Consider the following 17565-nt stretch of genomic DNA (forward strand, 5'->3'; position numbering starts at 1 on the left):
CATTCGTCGAACGTCGGTTGTTATCCAACACGCGAATACTGCGTTACGAGAGTTATACATATACGTGCAGACGCTCTGAGGTGCTGTGTGAGCCACAGCCCGCTGGGCCGTGACGCGCCCTGCACCTTCCCGGAGCCTCGACGATCACTCTCCAACTTGTCCGGACTCATGGACGGGTTTCACAGCGTCTTCTCTCCAGTGAAAGCTGCCGCCTATGCACATCGAGACCATGTACGGGACCGGTTCCAGGACCACGACAGCGCCAGGAAAAACTCACTGGCTCAGACGGCGTCCCTGAGAAGCTCGGGGTGTGGAGCCTGCGCGAGCTCGCGAGCAGCCGTTCTTCAGCGCACAAAGGAGAGTCGAGAGGATCATGGCTCTGCGCGAGTGGCACAAACAGATACATGGGTGGAATGCGATGGCACCCATCGATGGCCCGTAGGCGATTCTACGTCTTGATCTAGCTGTGGTCCGACCGCGGCGTGTTCAACTTTGCGTGGAGCGCTTCAACGCAGTTGTGGAGTTTGTGGACGTGAGTTAGCTGTTCTCATGTGTCGCTATCTGATTAAGCTTGCGTCAAGCGCAGGACCTTCGACACTTGACAGCAGGCGTATCACAGCGTCCCAAGACGCTTCTCCGCCCGATTCGAGTGCGGCTCTGGACATTCACGGACATCCATGCCAACAACAGACAAAAACGGGCCAGCGCACTAGTACTGCCATACGCAGGAACCATACCCCGATGCAGCCGCCCACCGTCTGGACAGCTTCTGTTCTGCGGTATGTGTCCCAGCTTTCGCGGACAGCTTCCCCGTCGGGTGCCTACGACGCCCGGGCATGCATAAGCCCTCTCCTCGTCGCCTGTCACGCCCGACTCGCCGCGATCGCATCTACCCCGCTCACGTCTACCCCGCCCCCACGTTAACCACTATCTACCGCCATGACATCCTCGTTTGCAGCGGTCGCAGCAACACGACTGTGCGTCGGCCTCATCTACGGCATCGCGAACGTCATCATCCCCGTCCACCTACTCGCCTGGGATTCGCATTAACTCTGTACAACACGTTCGCACCGCTCCTGCCTGAAAGCCGTGTGGTACCAGAAGGCCGGCCGGGCGAGGGTGGGCTCTGGCCACGGTTCATCCCTCCGAAAGACACGGACAGCCGGAGCTGCTGCCCGATGCTGAACACCATGGCGAAGCACGGTGCGCAGCCTACTACACGCAATACGCGATTACTGAGCTTCGGCGCGGTCAGGCCTCCCTCGGGACGGGCGCAACATCACCTTCCGCGAGCTCAGCATCAGAGTCCGGGAGACGTCAGCTTCGCGGTCAGACTCATCACGCTGCAGACGCGCTGAACCGCAACTACTGGACGGACAAGATCGATCTCAGTGCGCACAACTGCGTCGAACACGACACGTCCCTATGCAGTACGTCCCCTTCACACATTCATCGATACGACGACAGCTGACACACGGGTTCCACAACCCCGACCAGCCGAAACCCGCGCCGCATCTCCGAATCAAGCTCCTCGAGAGCGGGACAGGCCCGGGCGGCGACATCACCGCGAGCGACCTTTCGCGCATGCTCGGCAAATGGCGCGCCCAGTCCAAGGCCAGGAACGGCCAGTACAGCCAGGCGATGGTCCACAAGCTCTTCGGTGCCTCCAAGTGCGTGTCTGCGCGCTTCCCACTCGGAATGCACTGACGCCGGTCGCGTTCCAGCGGCGCGACGTTGCTGACGATCTGTGGCGGGTGGGTGAAGGACCTGTAACCCCCTTCCTCCTCGAGGAGTGCATCCCGGACGGGTGACAGCCGCGCATCCGGAAACCTGGGGGCCTCACCACGGCGTTCCAGAGCACGGTGCTCAAGGTCGAGCTCGGCATTAAGGAGGAGGTCGAGGACGCCCTCCGGCTCTTGCGTATAGGCAGCATTCACGAAGACGCCAAAACGAAGTGAACGCGGTACACTTTGCGTTGACAAGAGGCACCGGACGCGCATATAGTCGCTCATTCCGCAGACAGTGTATGCCTTGATAGACGTCGCATACCGCAAATTCGGCACGGCATCAGCGATGCGTGACTAGAGGATCTCCGGAGCATGAGGAGGATTCATTCATCGAGTATCTGCAAGGGCGATGAACCATGGTGCCGAAATCTCGTGTCGAAGGACGCGAACAGCGCAGCTGCACTAGTGTCGCAAACTTGAAGACGAATTGTGTTCGCGGGAGGACAATCTACAGCGTGCGTAGAGAGAACCCGAGACACCTAGGGAGACCGACGACGGACGCACAGTAGAGAATCCGAGCATGCGAGGATGGAGAACGTCGGCGACACGACAAGGACGGTGCTCGGCCGTAGTTCGACACGAGATGAGTTTTCGGGGGGACACTTGATATGCAGGTTGCCGTCGAGGACTCCCACCGTGATACGTAGCGCGGGTTCCCGAGTCGAAGAAGAGACCGTGTAGGGCCGGTTCGACGAGGCCAAAGAAGATGCGTGCGAGGCATGGAGATGTCATGGGCGGAAGACCACCTAGAGGGAAGGGGAAGGATGGCCATGATTCGGACGTCCGGAGCATACCGGATCGTCTTGATGTAGGCATTCTGCAGAGGTGATCCAGCCAACGCAAGCGGTGTCTCGCAATTGACCCGGATAGGCCGACCTTGACATGCTGCACTACGCCGATGAGGTACACTATGGCCACCAAAGTGAATGGCAACGAGCTATACAGGTACGCGGCCTAGTCGAGTGACACGGAGCGGTCGGCATTGAAGTAGAGTTGAATCTTTAGATTTTATCGAGACCAATGGATGATTCGATTAAGGAGAGTGCGCGACGCTGACTCGGAGGAAGCTGGTCCGAGCGCACCTCGAAGAACGCAGCTAGGGTTAGGAGCATGGACAGGACTGCGGCAATGGCATGGAAAGCCCTGGTCGCGGCAGTCACCGTGCGGCTCATCAAACTCTCGCACACAGCTCTTCCCAATTGCAAATGCTCATATACATAAGTACATGGCCTCGGTACGTCCTCGAGGCCCCCTCGCTACTTCTGGCCCCACCGCCAACACTCCTCCGCTCAGGACTGCGCCTCCGCTCATAAATTCACGTCGCGTGCTCGTAGAGTGCGAGTGCGAAGATGTCCGATCTCCAGCCTACCGTTGGTCGTCTTCTATCCATAATGATCCCAATTCCCGACTGATGCGCCGTTCACTTAGCATCTCCTCCCTCCCCCGACGCCTCACACACACAAGTCATGCCATCAAGTGCCGACGATCTTATTGATCTCGGTCAGAGCAGTGCCGATAAACAGGATGACGAGGGACCGGGCGCCGATGAACAGAGCGATGAGGAACCCAGTGCCGATGAATGGATTGTCCAGAAATACACCGAAACACGGACCTTCAGACGCTGGCGGGATGCCTGTTTTCAAGGCACTCTGCCCCTGACCCTCTCCGCTCGCGTCCCCCTCGAGATCTTCGAGCTCGTCATCGACAAGATGGATTCTCCCGCATTGACCGCCGCGGCGCTGGTCTGCGCAGCATGGTACCCTCGAGCGATGCGCAACCTCTACCACACCATCGATATTGGCAGCCGCACAAGCTACGACATGCTATTCAAGCAGTGTAACGCGTCACCACGCGTCAAGCGGTGGCTTGCGAGGACACGCGTGCTGGTGGTACATGAGGTGAGTGCTTACTCCGATGGGCTTACGAAGACAGCCCTGAGATTAGGATATCGAGCCATCTGCATCCTCGCCGTCAGGCAACAAGACCAAGAGTCACAGTCACTTCTTACAAGCACTACCGTCCGCGCTCGCTAATTTGATGCCTCGTGTACGCACCCTTGACATCTGGGATGGAAGACTTCGTTTCGTCCGCCCGGATTTCTTCCTCGCCCTGTCGAGGTTCAAGTCTGTCAAGTCGTTGATGCTTTTCGATTGCCAACTGAGCAACGTGACGCAGCTGCGGCGGATTGTGTCTGCCTTCCCCGGCTTGCACACCTCACGGTGCAAAATCTTGATTTTGCTCAGCAAGATGCTGCCAGCTACGCGGGAGCCTCACTATTTCAAGCACCATCTCACACTCGTCTTCGACGTCTTGAGGTCCGCGTGGAACATGAACAGATGGTGATGTTCCTCGACTGGATAACACGCTCAGGCCTCTGCACCTCACTTGCGGATCTGTCAATCTCCACAAACTATTCCACCCCAGCCCCGACACCCCTGAACCGACTCCTGGAAACGACGGGCGCATCGTTGACCCGTTTTGACGAGGATCACTATGGGTTGGATCCCTGTAAGACTGCCTTTGGCTTGCGTACAGACTTCGCCACTGATGCACATGCGCAATGTAGGGCCTCACGGAAATCTGCTGCACAACACCAACTTGCAGACCTTGGATTTCAGGCTGTATCGCATCACTCACGATGATAAATCCCAGAGGCGTCCGAGTCACGCGGCGTGGACTGAGGCAACACGCGAGTTACATGGCGTCTTCTCCTCCATCCGAAGCCGTCGGCTCGAGCACATCGAGGTCGCCGTTGGAATTCAGGTCATGCACAGTACTCTCGAGCCTGCGCAGCCCAACGACGTCCTCGAAAAGCTCGACCTTCGGGATCTGCACGACGTCATGAGCCAGCCATACTTCGACACCCTCAATGAGGTCGGTGTCGAGATGACCCTGGGGTTCGGGGACGGTCATACGAAGTCGCATGAGGACAGCAGCGGTCAGAAGCTCGAGGCCATGGTTTATGGCATATTGCAGCCATGGTCGGCCCGCGGCATAGTCACCGTCACCTGGGGGCACGGCTATGCGTTAATGTGAGACTTTGTGAGTGAGCCCATTTGTATACACACGTCTGTCTCACTCTTGTCCCCCGTTCAGCCATTCAGCGATCTCCGGGAGTCCCCATGCCGAAGCCGTGGCCCATTACCACCCAATCGGCGCAAATGGAGATGCAGCATCGAGGCCTCATCGCCGTCTGTACAGAGCGCGGGTCAGTGCGAGGGAATGGGTCCTTCGCAAGCGGTCGTCGGGCTCCATTTATCTATCGGCCGACTCGGTGGACGAACGGTTGTTTTGGCATTGGTACGGAGGTCGCAATGGTACGGAGGTCACTCAGATTCGGTACATTTTTCAATTCGATCGACTGATGCTTGCTACGACGGTAGTTGTAACGGACTTCTCTATCGCTACGATCAAACACACTGTGCTTTGAGATGGTATCGTTACAAATTGTACCCGCCGGTCGCCGACAACAAGGGATGTCGAGCAAGTCCAAAAACGTGCCATATTAGTGACGTCCGCGTGTGGGTAGGCGTGACATGGGCCTTGCTAGGGTCGATACCAGAGGCGCTTTCGTGAGAGCGGCAAGAGGTTTGATTAGCAGCGTGTTGTCGAGGGCGATACGGAGCCTGAGGTTCCGAGGCGAGGGGCGCTACGCATAGTTGGTCCATCCATCTTGAAGAGGACGCTCACAGGGTCGCGAACCGCAGGAGACTCATCTCGTCCCCGCCGTCACGCGTACGGCCTCCTGCATCGTACACTCAGGCTGGCCGCGGACCGACAGGCATACGTACCCGGTCCAGTGCGGTGCGTTGACGAATGCTGGAATCATGGCTGGCCATGGCATGAAAGGTCCCACTCGCGGCAATCACCGTGCGGTTCATCACCGCCTCCCTAGTACTGGAGTATCGTATGCATGGCCTCGGTGCGTCCTCGAGACCCCCTCACTGTTTGCACCTCCCTCATGACACACACATCGACGTCGTGTATCCCTAGGGTGCGAGCGTCTCAGATGTCCGGTCTCCAGCCTAGTGTCAGTTATTAATACTTGATTCTGTCCATGACCGCGCCGACTGATGCGTTCACTTAGCTTTTTCCCCCTCCTCCCGACGACAACTCGCACTCACACTGGGATGCTGACGGACATATTGATGTCAGTCGGAGCAGCGTCGATGAACAGGATGTCAATGGATCGAGTGCCAGTGGACATCGGAGTGACGATGACCAGAGCGAAGAAGAATCCGATACCGATGAATGGAGGCCCACGTGGGGGTTCGCCCGTGTGGAAGGCACCCTGCCGCTGGCCCTCTCGGCTCGGATCCCGCTCGAGGTCTTCATGCTGATCATCGACGCGATCAGGCATCAGCCTACGTTGGCCGCTGTGGCGCTGGTCTGCGCATTGTGGTACCCGCGGGCGATGCGCAACCTCTACCACACCGTTCAGATTCGCGACCGCACCAGCTTCAACATGCTTTTCAAGCACTGTCACGCATCTCCCCGCGTCAGGCAGTGGCTCGCGAGCACATGCACGCTGGTAACAGACGAGCAGGACAATTTGGCTTACTGCACTGGGTACCTTGACAGGCATAGCTTCGAGGACGACGATGCAGATGAAGACGAAGAGGGGAGTATGGAAGACTCGGACGAGGAGACGGAGGATGAAGACAGGAGCATAGAATCCCCGCAGCATGGAAACAAGATCAATACTGGCAATCACTTCCTTCAAGCATTATCGTTCGCGCTTGCCGGTCTAATGCCTCGTGTACGCACCCTTCGCATCCGGAATGCAAGACTTCGTTTCATCCGCCCAGATTTCTTCGTCGCCCTGTCTAGGTTCAAGTCTGTCCAGTCGTTGACGCTTTGGGGCTGCCGATTGAACAACCCAACACAGCTGTGGCGGATTGTGTCTGCCTTCCCTCAGCTTACAGACCTCACGATAGATGTTCGGTTCTCCCGGCAAGCTGCTGCCAGTTACGCAGGAGCCTCGCTAATTCAGGCACCATCTCACATACGTCTTCGATACCTGAACATAATGATGCGCGAAGAACGCATGGCAATATTCGTTGACTGGATGACACATTCAGGCCTCTGCACCTCACTTGCGGACCTGAAGCTTCGGTCCGACGGTCCCTCTCTGGTACCGACCCACGTTAACAAGCTCCTCGAAACGGCAGGGCCATCGTTAACCAGTTTCTACGAGAGGACCTGTGAGACTGATGTGTTGGCCCGTTTCTGGAAGAGTACCTATGAGACCGATGACCGTAAGGTTCCCCTTATCGTACTGAGAGGCTTTTTTTTTTTTTTTTTTTTTTTTTTGGAGGGCCATCACGGACGCCCGCAGATGACAATGGGTCATCCCGGGACATCCAGCCTGCATGTGGGTCTCCCCACAGTTGCCAGTCCAGGGTTAAAAAATGCCATTTACGCACGATTCAACAATCAGTGTGGGGCTCATCAGTCCGGCTCGAGGTCCACTCGTAGTGCCGGCGTCCTACCCACTAAAAACCTTTCCATGTTGTCCAGTCTTCCGGGAGCGCAGGTTCGTCCCGTAGAGTTCTATTCCATGTTGCAAGAACTAGTCGTCTGTCTATCGCAGAGTCGCCATATTTCCGTCGCACTGATTCGACATCTTGTGCCAATCGGCTATTCAGCACGTACTGCAGCTTATTCCAAACCAGGGGCTGACTGTGTTCCCAGTCGTCTTCCTCGGCGTGTCCAATAACTCTCTCGCACCTCAACTTCCAGATCAGGTGTGCGGCCTCAGATATCATTATTCTCCAGAGCCGTGTGGCGCCCGGCCGAAATCGTCCTTTGTTGTCCTTCCACGTTTTCAGGCCGACCGAGAGAAAGTCTGCTGGGGTCAGGGCCCGCCATTCTGCATCAGGCGCTTTCTTTTTCCATATTCCGCCGACTATGGACCATACCAATGACTGTCCTACGGCTTCACAATCGAAGAGGATATGTTGTATTGTCTCCGGCAGTCCACACCTGCCGCATTGGGCCCTGTGTTCGTATCCCTGAATCTTATCCCAGTAAGTGCCACATTTCAAGCCGTCATGCATAACTTTCCAGAGGAAAACCGCGAATGCCCTACTAAAATCTCGGTGCCGTAGGCTAGTCCATATGGCTCCATGCGTCAATGGGGTGCTTGGAGGTGAGTGCGTCCGAACTATCTCAAGGTTAGTTGTTGTCGCACGCCGTGTCTCAGTTCCCCTGAGCTCTAGTATGCCATGGTATGCTAGGGCTTGGGTCAGGGCATCGAGGCGTGCCCCCGTCAGCTCGAAACGGGGGTCGAGCTCCAATGTTGGGGCTTGTGCTAGTACAAAGTCTCGCGGGGGGGCCATTGAGGCGTCTTGGCGGGCCCGCTCTAAAGTTGCCCATGTGTCTTCGTCAGTTATTTTGCCAAAGGTAGTGGGTGCGCAGCGTTGGCGTAGGCGGTTGAGGAGCGGCCGCAGATAGGCGGCGAGTGGAGCCTCTATCCAGCCTCTCATCTCCCAAACGGGGGCTCGCTCAAAGATAAGGGTGGTGAGTACTTCGTTGGTACTTAGTACGCAAAGTGGTGCGTCGAGGGGTGTTAGCGCGACCGCATGTAGTGCGGCTGACAGTTCCCCAGGTGGATGTACGTCTGTGTCAGTGTCCGTGATCTGCCTCACTATCCCGTTTCGTGGATCACTGGTGCCGAAGAAAAAAGCGAAGGTGCGCCCTTCGTCTATATGATCTTCGTCTTGCTGACTCGAGTTGGGCGTCGGCCTGAATACGAGGACGGTTACGGCTTCATCCAGGACTGGCCGGCCTGGGCGTCTACGTAATGCTGGAGGGTCTGATATTGTGCTCGGGTCGACGAATACTCGGAAGGTTTCCGACAGGTTTCCGCTGGATGTGACCGATGGGTCGAAGGTGAGGAGGTCACCTTCCCCTAATATGGCCTCACCGTTCTTCTCAAGTCTTCTACTGGTCAGGGTGAGTCCGTCTGTTATGTCAGGGAAGAGAGGGTTCCATTTGGGTAGGATTTCGCTGAGGATGCGGAAAGCGGCAATCCTACAAGTCGCCGGGTGCTTGCACCCTCGGGCTCGCAGCCCTTCGCACTCCGGGCAGGTGCATTCATTATCTTCCCATACCGTTGTTGGTGGCTGCGGGGCGTCCCCACACGACGACTTTGTTGTTTCCAGTAGGTCCGAGATTACTACCACATCATGATGCTCGCGGAGGCAGTCTCCCACCCGTGTGTTGTTCAGTCGCCGTAGTGCTTTGGTCGCCCCTATGTGGTACCAGGCCGGCAGTTGTTTCTTTAGGGAGGAGTTCACCTTAATGGCTTCTAGGTTCACATTGAAGCGTTTCCCGGCAGTGAGCATTCGCCGGATGTACAGCGGGAGTTTGGAGTTATTACCTAGTGCTGGGTCCCAGTTTTGTAGGTACGTGTTGACTTGAGCCTTCGGGCGGATCCCGCCCGTGGCACGTTTGGCATGCTTGTTGATGATGGCATCCATAGCATAGGCCCATACCGGGCGGTCTTCAGTTAGAGTCAGGTAGCGTTTCAACCACATAAGGTCTATCGCCTCATTTCTTGCCCCAATGTCAAGCAGCCCGAGGCCTCCTTCTCTCACAGGCCTGTGTAGTGTTGCCGTGTTTATTGGTGGTATACTCGCCGAGTCCCAGACGAAGGTGCGAACCATCTTTTTCAGTTCTGTTTCTACAGACTTTGGCATGCCCTGAACCATTGTCAGGTACTGGGATATTCCGCCAGGTCCCATCTGTACTATGTGTCTTCGCCCTAACATGGACGGCCTACACTGTCCCCATCTCTTCAAGAAGTTCCGTATCTTTGTTAGGGCCGGCGTCCATACTGCCACCTGTTCGACATGGTTTCCGATCCAGGCGCCCAGGATGCGAATAGGCTCCCCATCTGTAGCGATACGTACGTCGGGGGGATTAGGCTTGAGCTGGCGTCATCCGGGTTAAGCTTGCGGGCAGATATTACTGATAGTCTATAGTTCGGTGAGCCTACCGGCATCACCTCCGTCTTCCCATTGTTGAATTTGGCTCTAGAGGCCATGCACCACCTATTCAGGATGCTCCACAAGCCCGTCCAGTCGTCATTCTTGGACAGGAAAGCGGATGTGTCGTCTGCAAAGAGTTTCGTTATCAGGCGATCGGTCGCGCCCGGAATTTGGAAGCCTTTTAGGCTCGACTTGCGTAGAAGTATTGCCAAAGGTTCAATAGCTATATCAAAGAGGAGACAGGAGAGCGGGTCTCCTTGTCGCACTCCCCTTACTACATTAAAGAAGCCGCTGCTTTCGCCGTTCAAAATGATCTTCGTTCTTGCTGCCACATAGAGCGCGCGGACTTTAGCTATGAAACCGGAGGGCAGACCAAAGGCTTCTAGTGTTTTCCACAGGTACGTATGGTCGATTTTATCATATGCCTTTTCCTGGTCGAGAGCGACTATCACTCCGTCTTCCTCGGTAGCTTCCGCGTAATCAACGAGAACCCGACACGTTTGTGTTTGATCCTCTATGTGTCGTCCTGGGACAAAGCCAGCCTGATCACGGTGGATTAGTCTGGTGGCTACTTGTCCCAGACGTGAGGTGAGTGTTCGAGTGTATATTTTGTAGTCTGAGTTTAGTAGCGTGATTGGTCGGTAGTTTGCCACTTCGCGTCTGTCTCCCTTTTTGTATATTGGGCACATCCACCCGTCAGTGAAACCTTCGTTCGGGGAGGGGCCGTTGTCTTCTATGTCGGCGAAAACCAGGGTGAGGTAGTCTAAGCTATCGAACGCTCCTTCCTTTGTACTTCCGTTCATCAGTGCTCGCCAGAACTCGTATGGGATCCCATCCAGGCCCGGTGCCCTACCGGTCTGTGCCTTGCGCAGTGCGTCTTTCACTTCCTCCTTGTAAATACTACTTGTTAGCGTTGTGCTGTCTTCGCTTGTTAGGGGGGAAGTGATGTGTGCAAGGATGCGGTCGGTTTCTAACAGCTGTTCGTCTTTGGAAAAGCCAGGTACGTCTACAAATTGGGCCGACTCGTGGTAGTCTTTTGTTAGAGTGGCCATTCGGTCGGATCGGGCCTCAAGGACGGGTGGATTTGTATTCGGCACTTTGAGGGCATATATCACATCTCTCGGTTTCCGTTCTCTATTTACTTGGGACCAGTATTTTGAAACTCGCTCGGCATTTATCACGTAGCGAGCTGTGGTAGTAAGCTTGGACAGAGCATGCCGTTTCTTTTCCAGGTCGCAGACTCTGTCATGCAGTACTGCGGAGTCGGTCTGCAGGTCCCCGGAAGTCTGGTATGTGCTTTGTCCTTCAATCTCTTGTATATGGTCTTTAAGGCGGCTGATTTCGGCCTTCAGTTTCGGGGACTTGCGCTTGATGCGGTCTTGTGCTAGCTTCCGTACGCTGTCTTTAAAGAGTTTATGTAGGTGTTGAATCGTCGGGTGGTCTTGGTGAGTGTCTCCTCGTACGGTGATCTTCATTTTTTTAAAGGTCTCTATGCCTAGGTTTTTCGCTTGAGTCATGAAGACATCGTCCTCAGTCAGGTGGACTGGCATTGCCCACCGTCCTCTACCGATAAAGGGGGTGTTTGCGGTGTTAAGTTTAGTACTAACGAGTCTGTGGTCAGTGGGTACGCCAGTCGTTTTGATGTCCCAGGAGTGTGAGGTCCGGATTAGAGAGTCCGAGGCGTATATGCGGTCCAAGCGGGAGCGCGACATGCTGCCTCTCTGTGGGTACGTGTAGTCTTTCATGTGTGGTTCCGACAGGCGCCACCCGTCATACAGGTCTAAGTGCCTGATGAAGTCTCGCAGTGCGTCAACGGCATTAGCTGGATCCTCCTTTGCCGGTAGTCTGTCGACAGCCTCTTCCACTACATTGAAATCTCCTACCACTATGTCAGCCGGCTTGTATCTCCCTTTTTCTGCCATGTTTAGTAGCCTGGCCCAGAACGCCGCATTCTCGCTCGGGGAGTTAGGGGCGTAGATGTTCAGTATCGTGATGTACTGGTCTGCATGCCAGTGCATTGTCAGCAATATAGCCCGCCCTGGTATTATTTCTTGGAAGACGACGTTCGATACGTCCACCAGTTCCCGGTTCAATATAATCGCAACTCCTTGTGCGGATGTAGACGACGTGCAACCCGAGTTCCAGATCCGGATCCTGCGCCCGTATAACTCGTGTATCGTATCTAGGTGTTTCGTGTCTAGATGTGTTTCCTGTAAACACAGGACACCTATACGCTCCTCGCGTAGTAATTGATTAATGGCATTCCATTTCTGGTCTCGAGGTCCGCTCAGGGAGCCTCTGCCGTTTACGTTCAAGCTACCAACATGGAGGCTAGCTTTGGTCTTTCTTCCCGATGGGACATTTCGTCCTGTCGGGGCACGCTGAGCCGCCTCCGCGGCTTCTTGCGTGGAGGGGAGGGTAGCGCAGTCTTCCGTTTCCCCTTGTGCATTGTCTCGCGACGATGCGCTACGGAGGACAGCCCCGTCTCCAGGGCCCTCTGCTCGATCACTGAACCCGTTGCGGGCGGGGGACACTCCAGGTTCTCTCAAGCGGAGGGGGTACTGAGAGGCTTCACCGCTAATGCACATCATCATGTCCAATGTATGTAGGTTTTCACGTGAATCTGTCGCAAAACATTGCCTTGCGATTCTTGGACGTCCGCCTGTACCGCATCGAACACGGCTACAACCAGCCTCAGCACACGATTTGGACCAAAGCAATGGACGAATTACACAGCATCCTCTCCACTATCCGAAGCCGTCAGCTCGAGCACATCCAGTTCCATGCTTGGGTTGGCTACGACGCTGTACGTCACGACTCTGAGTCTGAGCAACCCAGCGTCGTCCTCAAGGAGCTCGACCTGCGGGACCTGCATGGGGTCATGAGCCGGCCAAACTTCGATACATTGAAGCATGTCGGGGTGAAGATGTACAGGTTGCGTTACCCCTATACATTCGTGGATGCAGCCGGCCTTCGTGAGATGCTCGAGCTCATGGTCCGTGGCATATTACAGCCATGGTCTGCCAGTGGCATACTCAACGTTACCTGCTACTAATATGCGCGATTTTGATCTTGTAACCGTGAGTGGAGCCCGTTTGCGCACACGTCCGTCTAACTCTTGTCTCCCGTTCAGCCATTGAGCAGCACCCAGGAATCCTCACGCAAGACGTGGCACGTCGTTCGAACGGTATAAATGAAGGTGGCGGCAACGGTGCATCGTCACCGCCTGTATGGAACGCGGCGGGTTGATGCGAGGGGGTCATACGTTCGGCTCCATTTTATCTATCGGCGGACTCAGTAGAAGGACGATTGGCTTGGGTCTGGTATGAAGGTGACTCGGATCCGTTATGGAAACCATCTCTATTCACTCTACGATGACCGCGTGTACTATACATCGACGATCTGGGCTCGAGGGTATTGGTACTTGATTGTATTGGACATATTCGAAAAGAGCAGGTCAATCAAGGTCAAGTACAATGAGTACGAATCTGACCGTTAGACAGCGGCGCCATAGAAGCGTGAGGGGCTCCGACCGGGGTAGCACGAGAGAGGGGGAGAAAGCTGCAGCTCGGACTGCCGCAAAGGAAAACAATGCCGACGGGCGACGTAGGAGCGAAGCCAACCGCGGATCAACGTCCCTCAGTGTCCATGGCCTGTGACAGATATTGTTGCGTGCTAGACCTGGGGTTATCGCACAGGACGCGCTCTGTACCTAATAAGGTCGGGCGCATCAGTATCATCGTGAGGATACCAGTCGGCGCCGTTTGAGCAGGTATATTTCGGCACCATCACTTGAGGTCGGTGTGCGTCGTCACGAAGTGCGCAGTGCGTACATCCACTTCGTTCGATAGGACCATTCAGGAGCCGTCTGGATGCACCAGAGTTCCGGGATTGTCTGAGGAGGACGCACAGTTTCGAGTCTGGCGATTTTGAGACGGCTGCGAGCGTCACCGGCCTCGCTAAGAATGGTCTGCGGTTAGCATCCCAAACTCTCTCAAGGTATGGCGTCTGACTAGCGTACCTACGGCTCGCTGAGTTGACGGAGGCGCTATCACAATCTACGGATGGCAGGTCTAGGAGAAAAGGTATGAGCACGACGAGGTTCAGTGAGTGAGCATCAAGCTGACCATCCTCGCACTCAGCAGATACGGGAGATTTTATGGGTGTTGCGCCTGGCTCACTGTTGAGAATCAGCCTTCAGACAGAACAAGTCGCGGCTCGCCTTCGACGCCAGTGACCTATATGCGATCTTGGGAGGCTGCGGGCTCGTCGTCAAAGTCAGTAACAACAACCGTTTCCTGATCGAAAAAATGAATTAGCGGGAAGACACGAGTTCTACATCCGCATATATGCGTTCGCGCGTTCGGCCCCATCGTCGCTGAGCTGTAGGAACGAGCCGATAGTGGCTGGAAGACGGGAGAGATATACTTATCTCGGAGCTAGGCCACGACGCCGTTCCTCCCTCACGAATCTGCGGAGATCCCAGAATTGTAGGTGGTATTGATCGGTTTACAGCCCCAGAACAGTTCTGGGTACGCGTTGCCTTCATTTGTAGTGAATGCCTCGAACCCAGTACGTACATTAGACAGCGGATCCGGGTGGCTGGAACTTCGGAAGATGAGCTATCTCCCGCTGAGCACGTATCCAGCGAGGACCAGCACTAACCATGTGCATATATCTACGACGATCTTCCTTAACTTGTGGAGACGTGCTGTGCGACAGGAAGACGCATCAAGGAGTCCGTTGAACATAATCAGTTAGAACTTGCTCACTGGCACCTATTATCCGTTCTTCCCGCCGTCCCGCTCGCTTCGTCGCTGTCGCGACTCGCAAGTCTCCAAAGAGGTACGATCAAGCTACCGGCCGCCCCTGTACGGGAACCCGACCACGGTACATTTCGTCACTGAACGCAGTCAGCACGTTGCTCTCGTCCAGTCTGGGTGCGCGGACGCGCATGAAGGAGAGTGGTGTCACAACGCCGGGTCATACGCGCTGTGATCAAAAGCCTACTCACCTACTCCCCGTTTTGTCCAAGCATCTGGCATTGTCCGCCTCGAGAACCGTCTCAGGCTGTCATCAAGTTGGACGTATCATTGCTCCGAGTCGGCCATGACACCGCGTCTTCTCGTCAAAGACTGCAGAGAACATTCGAGCCGTCGAGTCGAGATCCCTCGTCTAGTCCAAGATCGTTGAGAGCGAGCAGCACAGTCATGTGCAATGGCGGAACAGGACCGTAGGAGACCTAAAATCCGCCCGAGTTGTTTAGCGAAGGAGTGTCTGCCGGTGGCTAGCGTGTGCGGACGAAATTCCGCTGATATGCGTCGACTAGTGGTGTATCGAGCATCCAGCCAGGTCAGAGTGCAATTCAAACGAGAGCTTGCTGGAGTTGTGAGAACAGAAGTGCTCGATGTAAGCTCCCCGTCGCTCTTGTGGCGGAGAGACACTCGGAAGAATCTCGGCGGGGCAGACACGGTGGCGTCGCTGACGTACAGGTTGCTCTCCGTTGCTCTGGACGTCGACCAACACGACCGCTGACCTCCTCTGTGACTTACTGTCCCGCTGCTCTCGTGTACCCCGGCCTAGCGATTGGTAGCGCTTGTGATGCCGTGCACACCGAGAATAAGTAAGTGCCGTCTACTTGACGTCGGGAACCAAGGTCGCGTCCACCCGTCTGTTGCACCCCGTCACGCGACTCGGAATGACTGGCGCGTTCATTTGCAGTCTCCCCCCATTTGAGAACGAGAGTCCGCCCCTATACCTACTGACATTCGTCTGGCTCCCGCGATGCCGTCGGATTAGGGTGGAAGTGTGCTATGGGAGACCGCGTGCGACCAATTCGAAGGGACGAGGGACATGGACATTGGTCTCAGCTGTGTGACCTTTTCGATCGATCCATACCACTACAGCGGACAAACGGTGACTTGTCTGGATATGGTTGAATGTACGATACATGTGTGTCTAGAATATGAACCGCCGGGTGCTGAGGGCCCACGGTTCTATACTACGCTTTCCGGCTGCTACGATATCAGAAGTGTATTTGATTTTTTGGATGCTGATTTATATACATGTCACATCTACGTACTGCTGGATCTGGAGGAGTCAGTCTCGTCGAAGTCGTAGTGCGACGGGATGATGTCGCGAACACGGCCTTTTCCGCCCTGTCTCTCCATCTTTTAAGTACTTGTACACCGACATCTGGGGTGACGGACCCCATGCGTCTTGAGAATGTTTGAGCTATGGGATTGCCCGGTCGACCAGGACGGTGATGCTGCTTCGATCGCTTGCTGTTGACCTCTTTGCTGATACGGGGATGCGCTGAACTAGCCTCTTCTCGCTCGAATTGAGACGGAAAGGGCTCTCGCGAACAGGAGCTGCCGGCGGAATTCAGGTAGCCGCGGTATGAGCCCAGCGGCGGCGTGCACAGGCTCGTCGACTTTGGCACCTGTGAGCGTAAGTTCATTGTCAGTGTACCCCACAGGTTCCGGAGCATCAAGAACTGTCACCTGGAGAGCAACAATGAGCGTGGGCGACGCGAACCGCCACGCACACCTGCTTCCGATGCTCACCAGCATAGACGTCGCATGGCGAGCATTGGATGCGGGCGGCACACAGAGATGGGTTCACTGTCCGATGGGACGCTTAGCAACGCAGCGGAGTGACCTCGGGTGAGGAAGCGCATAAGTACCTCTGCTTGACAAAAATCGGAATACATCGCCTTTCTCGAGCATCGTATGTACGTCCGGCTCGAGTCATCGGGGAGTTCAAGGCAGCTATAAATGATATATGAGGTCCGGTACACCTGCTGGTCACTGCTTTACGTCGTTGACAATGTGCGGAGGGTACACACCGGGAGTCTCCTGAGAGGGTTCACGGCCTTTAAGATGCTGTCGGGCGTGCAGATTGCCGTCTCATCGAACAATGACTCGACCAACTCCCCTGAGCACATGAACCCCGGAAAGGTCGCCGTCGTGTAATCTGGCAGAGTAAAAGGGCGCGCTAATGGTGAGGCATCGTCGACGTCGGCGTAGGGTCTGGGCACTCACCGGACGCATGCATCAGTTTGCTAGTATAGGAAGCCGGGACGGTGTAGGCGATGTTTGAGCGAGAGGCTTAGGTCGCGCAATGAGAGCTACTCACTGTAAGTGTACAACCAGCCTGTCAGTGTTCCTGGAGGTAACGTGCGTCCGTACCAACTGGGATGACTAAATCGACTGTTGCAAGTAGGAACGACAGGACGGTATCACGGAGAGATCTGCACGATCGGTAAATGGTCGAACGATGGTTTAATGTGCAAACAGCGCACCTGATGGTCATGACAGAGGCCAGCTGGAACGTCTCCTATCGACTGACCTCACAAATGCTTGTCGATAGTTCACACAGACAACTGGATCAATTTTGAATTTACGCGCCACTGAGACACACCAGGCTGACGGCGACGTGTCATTCCCGCAAGTAAGCAGAATCTACTTAAGTACCTGACGCACGATTTCCCTTCCACTTTGCTCCTGTTGTCCCTTTCGTACATTTATATCACGCTCTCATCGAGGGCTGTGTGCATATATGCGTTAAGTTTCCACGGTGCCGCATCTTCTCGCAGAACGCTTCGTCAATTTGAGCCTCGCCCAGGCCCAGCAAACACGGAAGGCGTGGGATGTAATCATATTCACCGGTGAAGAGAACGAGGAAGGTCGATGGTAGTGGACCCAGCTTATCGCCCGGCAGGTGCATCAGGGATGGTTCTGGAGGAGGGACAGGAGCGACGGGACTGTGGCTGAGACGAGAGA

General features: G+C 55.4%; 6 protein-coding genes across 6 annotated transcripts; 5 read left to right on the plus strand and 1 right to left on the minus strand.

Annotated features, from left to right (window-relative positions):
• Nucleotides 1-646: 646 nt before the first annotated feature.
• On the plus strand, nt 647-2101 carry B0H18DRAFT_1140192 (uncharacterized protein). The gene is made up of 3 exons (XM_048035632.1): nt 647-1203; nt 1256-1670; nt 1725-2101. The coding sequence occupies exons 1-3, from the start codon at nt 837-839 to the stop codon at nt 1771-1773; spliced, it is 831 nt and encodes a 276-aa protein (XP_047896643.1). The 5' UTR covers nt 647-836; the 3' UTR covers nt 1774-2101.
• A 724-nt stretch (nt 2102-2825) lies between these two features.
• On the plus strand, nt 2826-4277 carry B0H18DRAFT_83127 (uncharacterized protein). Its single transcript, XM_048039398.1, has 3 exons — nt 2826-3161; nt 3216-3685; nt 3741-4277. The coding sequence occupies exons 1-3, from the start codon at nt 3137-3139 to the stop codon at nt 4128-4130; spliced, it is 885 nt and encodes a 294-aa protein (XP_047896644.1). The 5' UTR covers nt 2826-3136; the 3' UTR covers nt 4131-4277.
• B0H18DRAFT_83133 (uncharacterized protein) lies at nt 3925-4916 on the plus strand. The gene is made up of 2 exons (XM_048039400.1): nt 3925-4295; nt 4354-4916. The coding sequence occupies exons 1-2, from the start codon at nt 4124-4126 to the stop codon at nt 4821-4823; spliced, it is 642 nt and encodes a 213-aa protein (XP_047896645.1). The 5' UTR covers nt 3925-4123; the 3' UTR covers nt 4824-4916.
• Nucleotides 4917-5796: 880 nt separating this feature from the next.
• On the plus strand, nt 5797-6995 carry B0H18DRAFT_1116229 (uncharacterized protein; the record flags this gene model as incomplete). Its single annotated transcript, XM_048033389.1, has 3 exons — nt 5797-5817; nt 5875-6902; nt 6959-6995. The coding sequence occupies 3 exons, from the start codon at nt 5797-5799 to the stop codon at nt 6993-6995; spliced, it is 1086 nt and encodes a 361-aa protein (XP_047896646.1).
• A 287-nt stretch (nt 6996-7282) lies between these two features.
• On the minus strand, nt 7283-8275 carry B0H18DRAFT_1083451 (uncharacterized protein; the record flags this gene model as incomplete). Its single annotated transcript, XM_048031666.1, has 2 exons — nt 7283-7953; nt 7981-8275. The coding sequence occupies 2 exons, from the start codon at nt 8273-8275 to the stop codon at nt 7283-7285; spliced, it is 966 nt and encodes a 321-aa protein (XP_047896647.1).
• A 4105-nt stretch (nt 8276-12380) lies between these two features.
• Nucleotides 12381-12836, plus strand: B0H18DRAFT_952631 (uncharacterized protein; the record flags this gene model as incomplete). The annotated part of the gene is made up of 1 exon (XM_048042137.1): nt 12381-12836. One exon carries the CDS (start codon nt 12381-12383, stop codon nt 12834-12836), a length of 456 nt encoding a protein of 151 aa, XP_047896648.1.
• Nucleotides 12837-17565: the final 4729 nt, after the last annotated feature.

This window comes from Fomitopsis serialis, assembly GCF_022376445.1.
Source record: "Fomitopsis serialis strain Sig1Antser10 chromosome Unknown B0H18scaffold_13, whole genome shotgun sequence".
Classification (NCBI taxonomy): domain Eukaryota; kingdom Fungi; phylum Basidiomycota; class Agaricomycetes; order Polyporales; family Fomitopsidaceae; genus Fomitopsis; species Fomitopsis serialis.

Coding starts and splice junctions, on each gene's coding strand:
- B0H18DRAFT_1140192 (XM_048035632.1), top strand. CDS start 837: ATGCATAAGCCCTCTCCTCGTCGCCTGTCACGCCCGACTCGCCGCGAT. Junction 1,204..1,255: donor GAACACCATGGCGAAGCACG/GTGCGCAGCCTA, acceptor CGGCGCGGTCAG/GCCTCCCTCGGGACGGGCGC. Junction 1,671..1,724: donor AAGCTCTTCGGTGCCTCCAA/GTGCGTGTCTGC, acceptor GTCGCGTTCCAG/CGGCGCGACGTTGCTGACGA.
- B0H18DRAFT_83127 (XM_048039398.1), top strand. CDS start 3,137: ATGTCCGATCTCCAGCCTACCGTTG. Junction 3,162..3,215: donor CGATCTCCAGCCTACCGTTG/GTCGTCTTCTAT, acceptor CCGTTCACTTAG/CATCTCCTCCCTCCCCCGAC. Junction 3,686..3,740: donor GCGTGCTGGTGGTACATGAG/GTGAGTGCTTAC, acceptor TAGGATATCGAG/CCATCTGCATCCTCGCCGTC.
- B0H18DRAFT_83133 (XM_048039400.1), top strand. CDS start 4,124: ATGGTGATGTTCCTCGACTGGATAACACGCTCAGGCCTCTGCACCTCA. Junction 4,296..4,353: donor TCACTATGGGTTGGATCCCT/GTAAGACTGCCT, acceptor TGCGCAATGTAG/GGCCTCACGGAAATCTGCTG.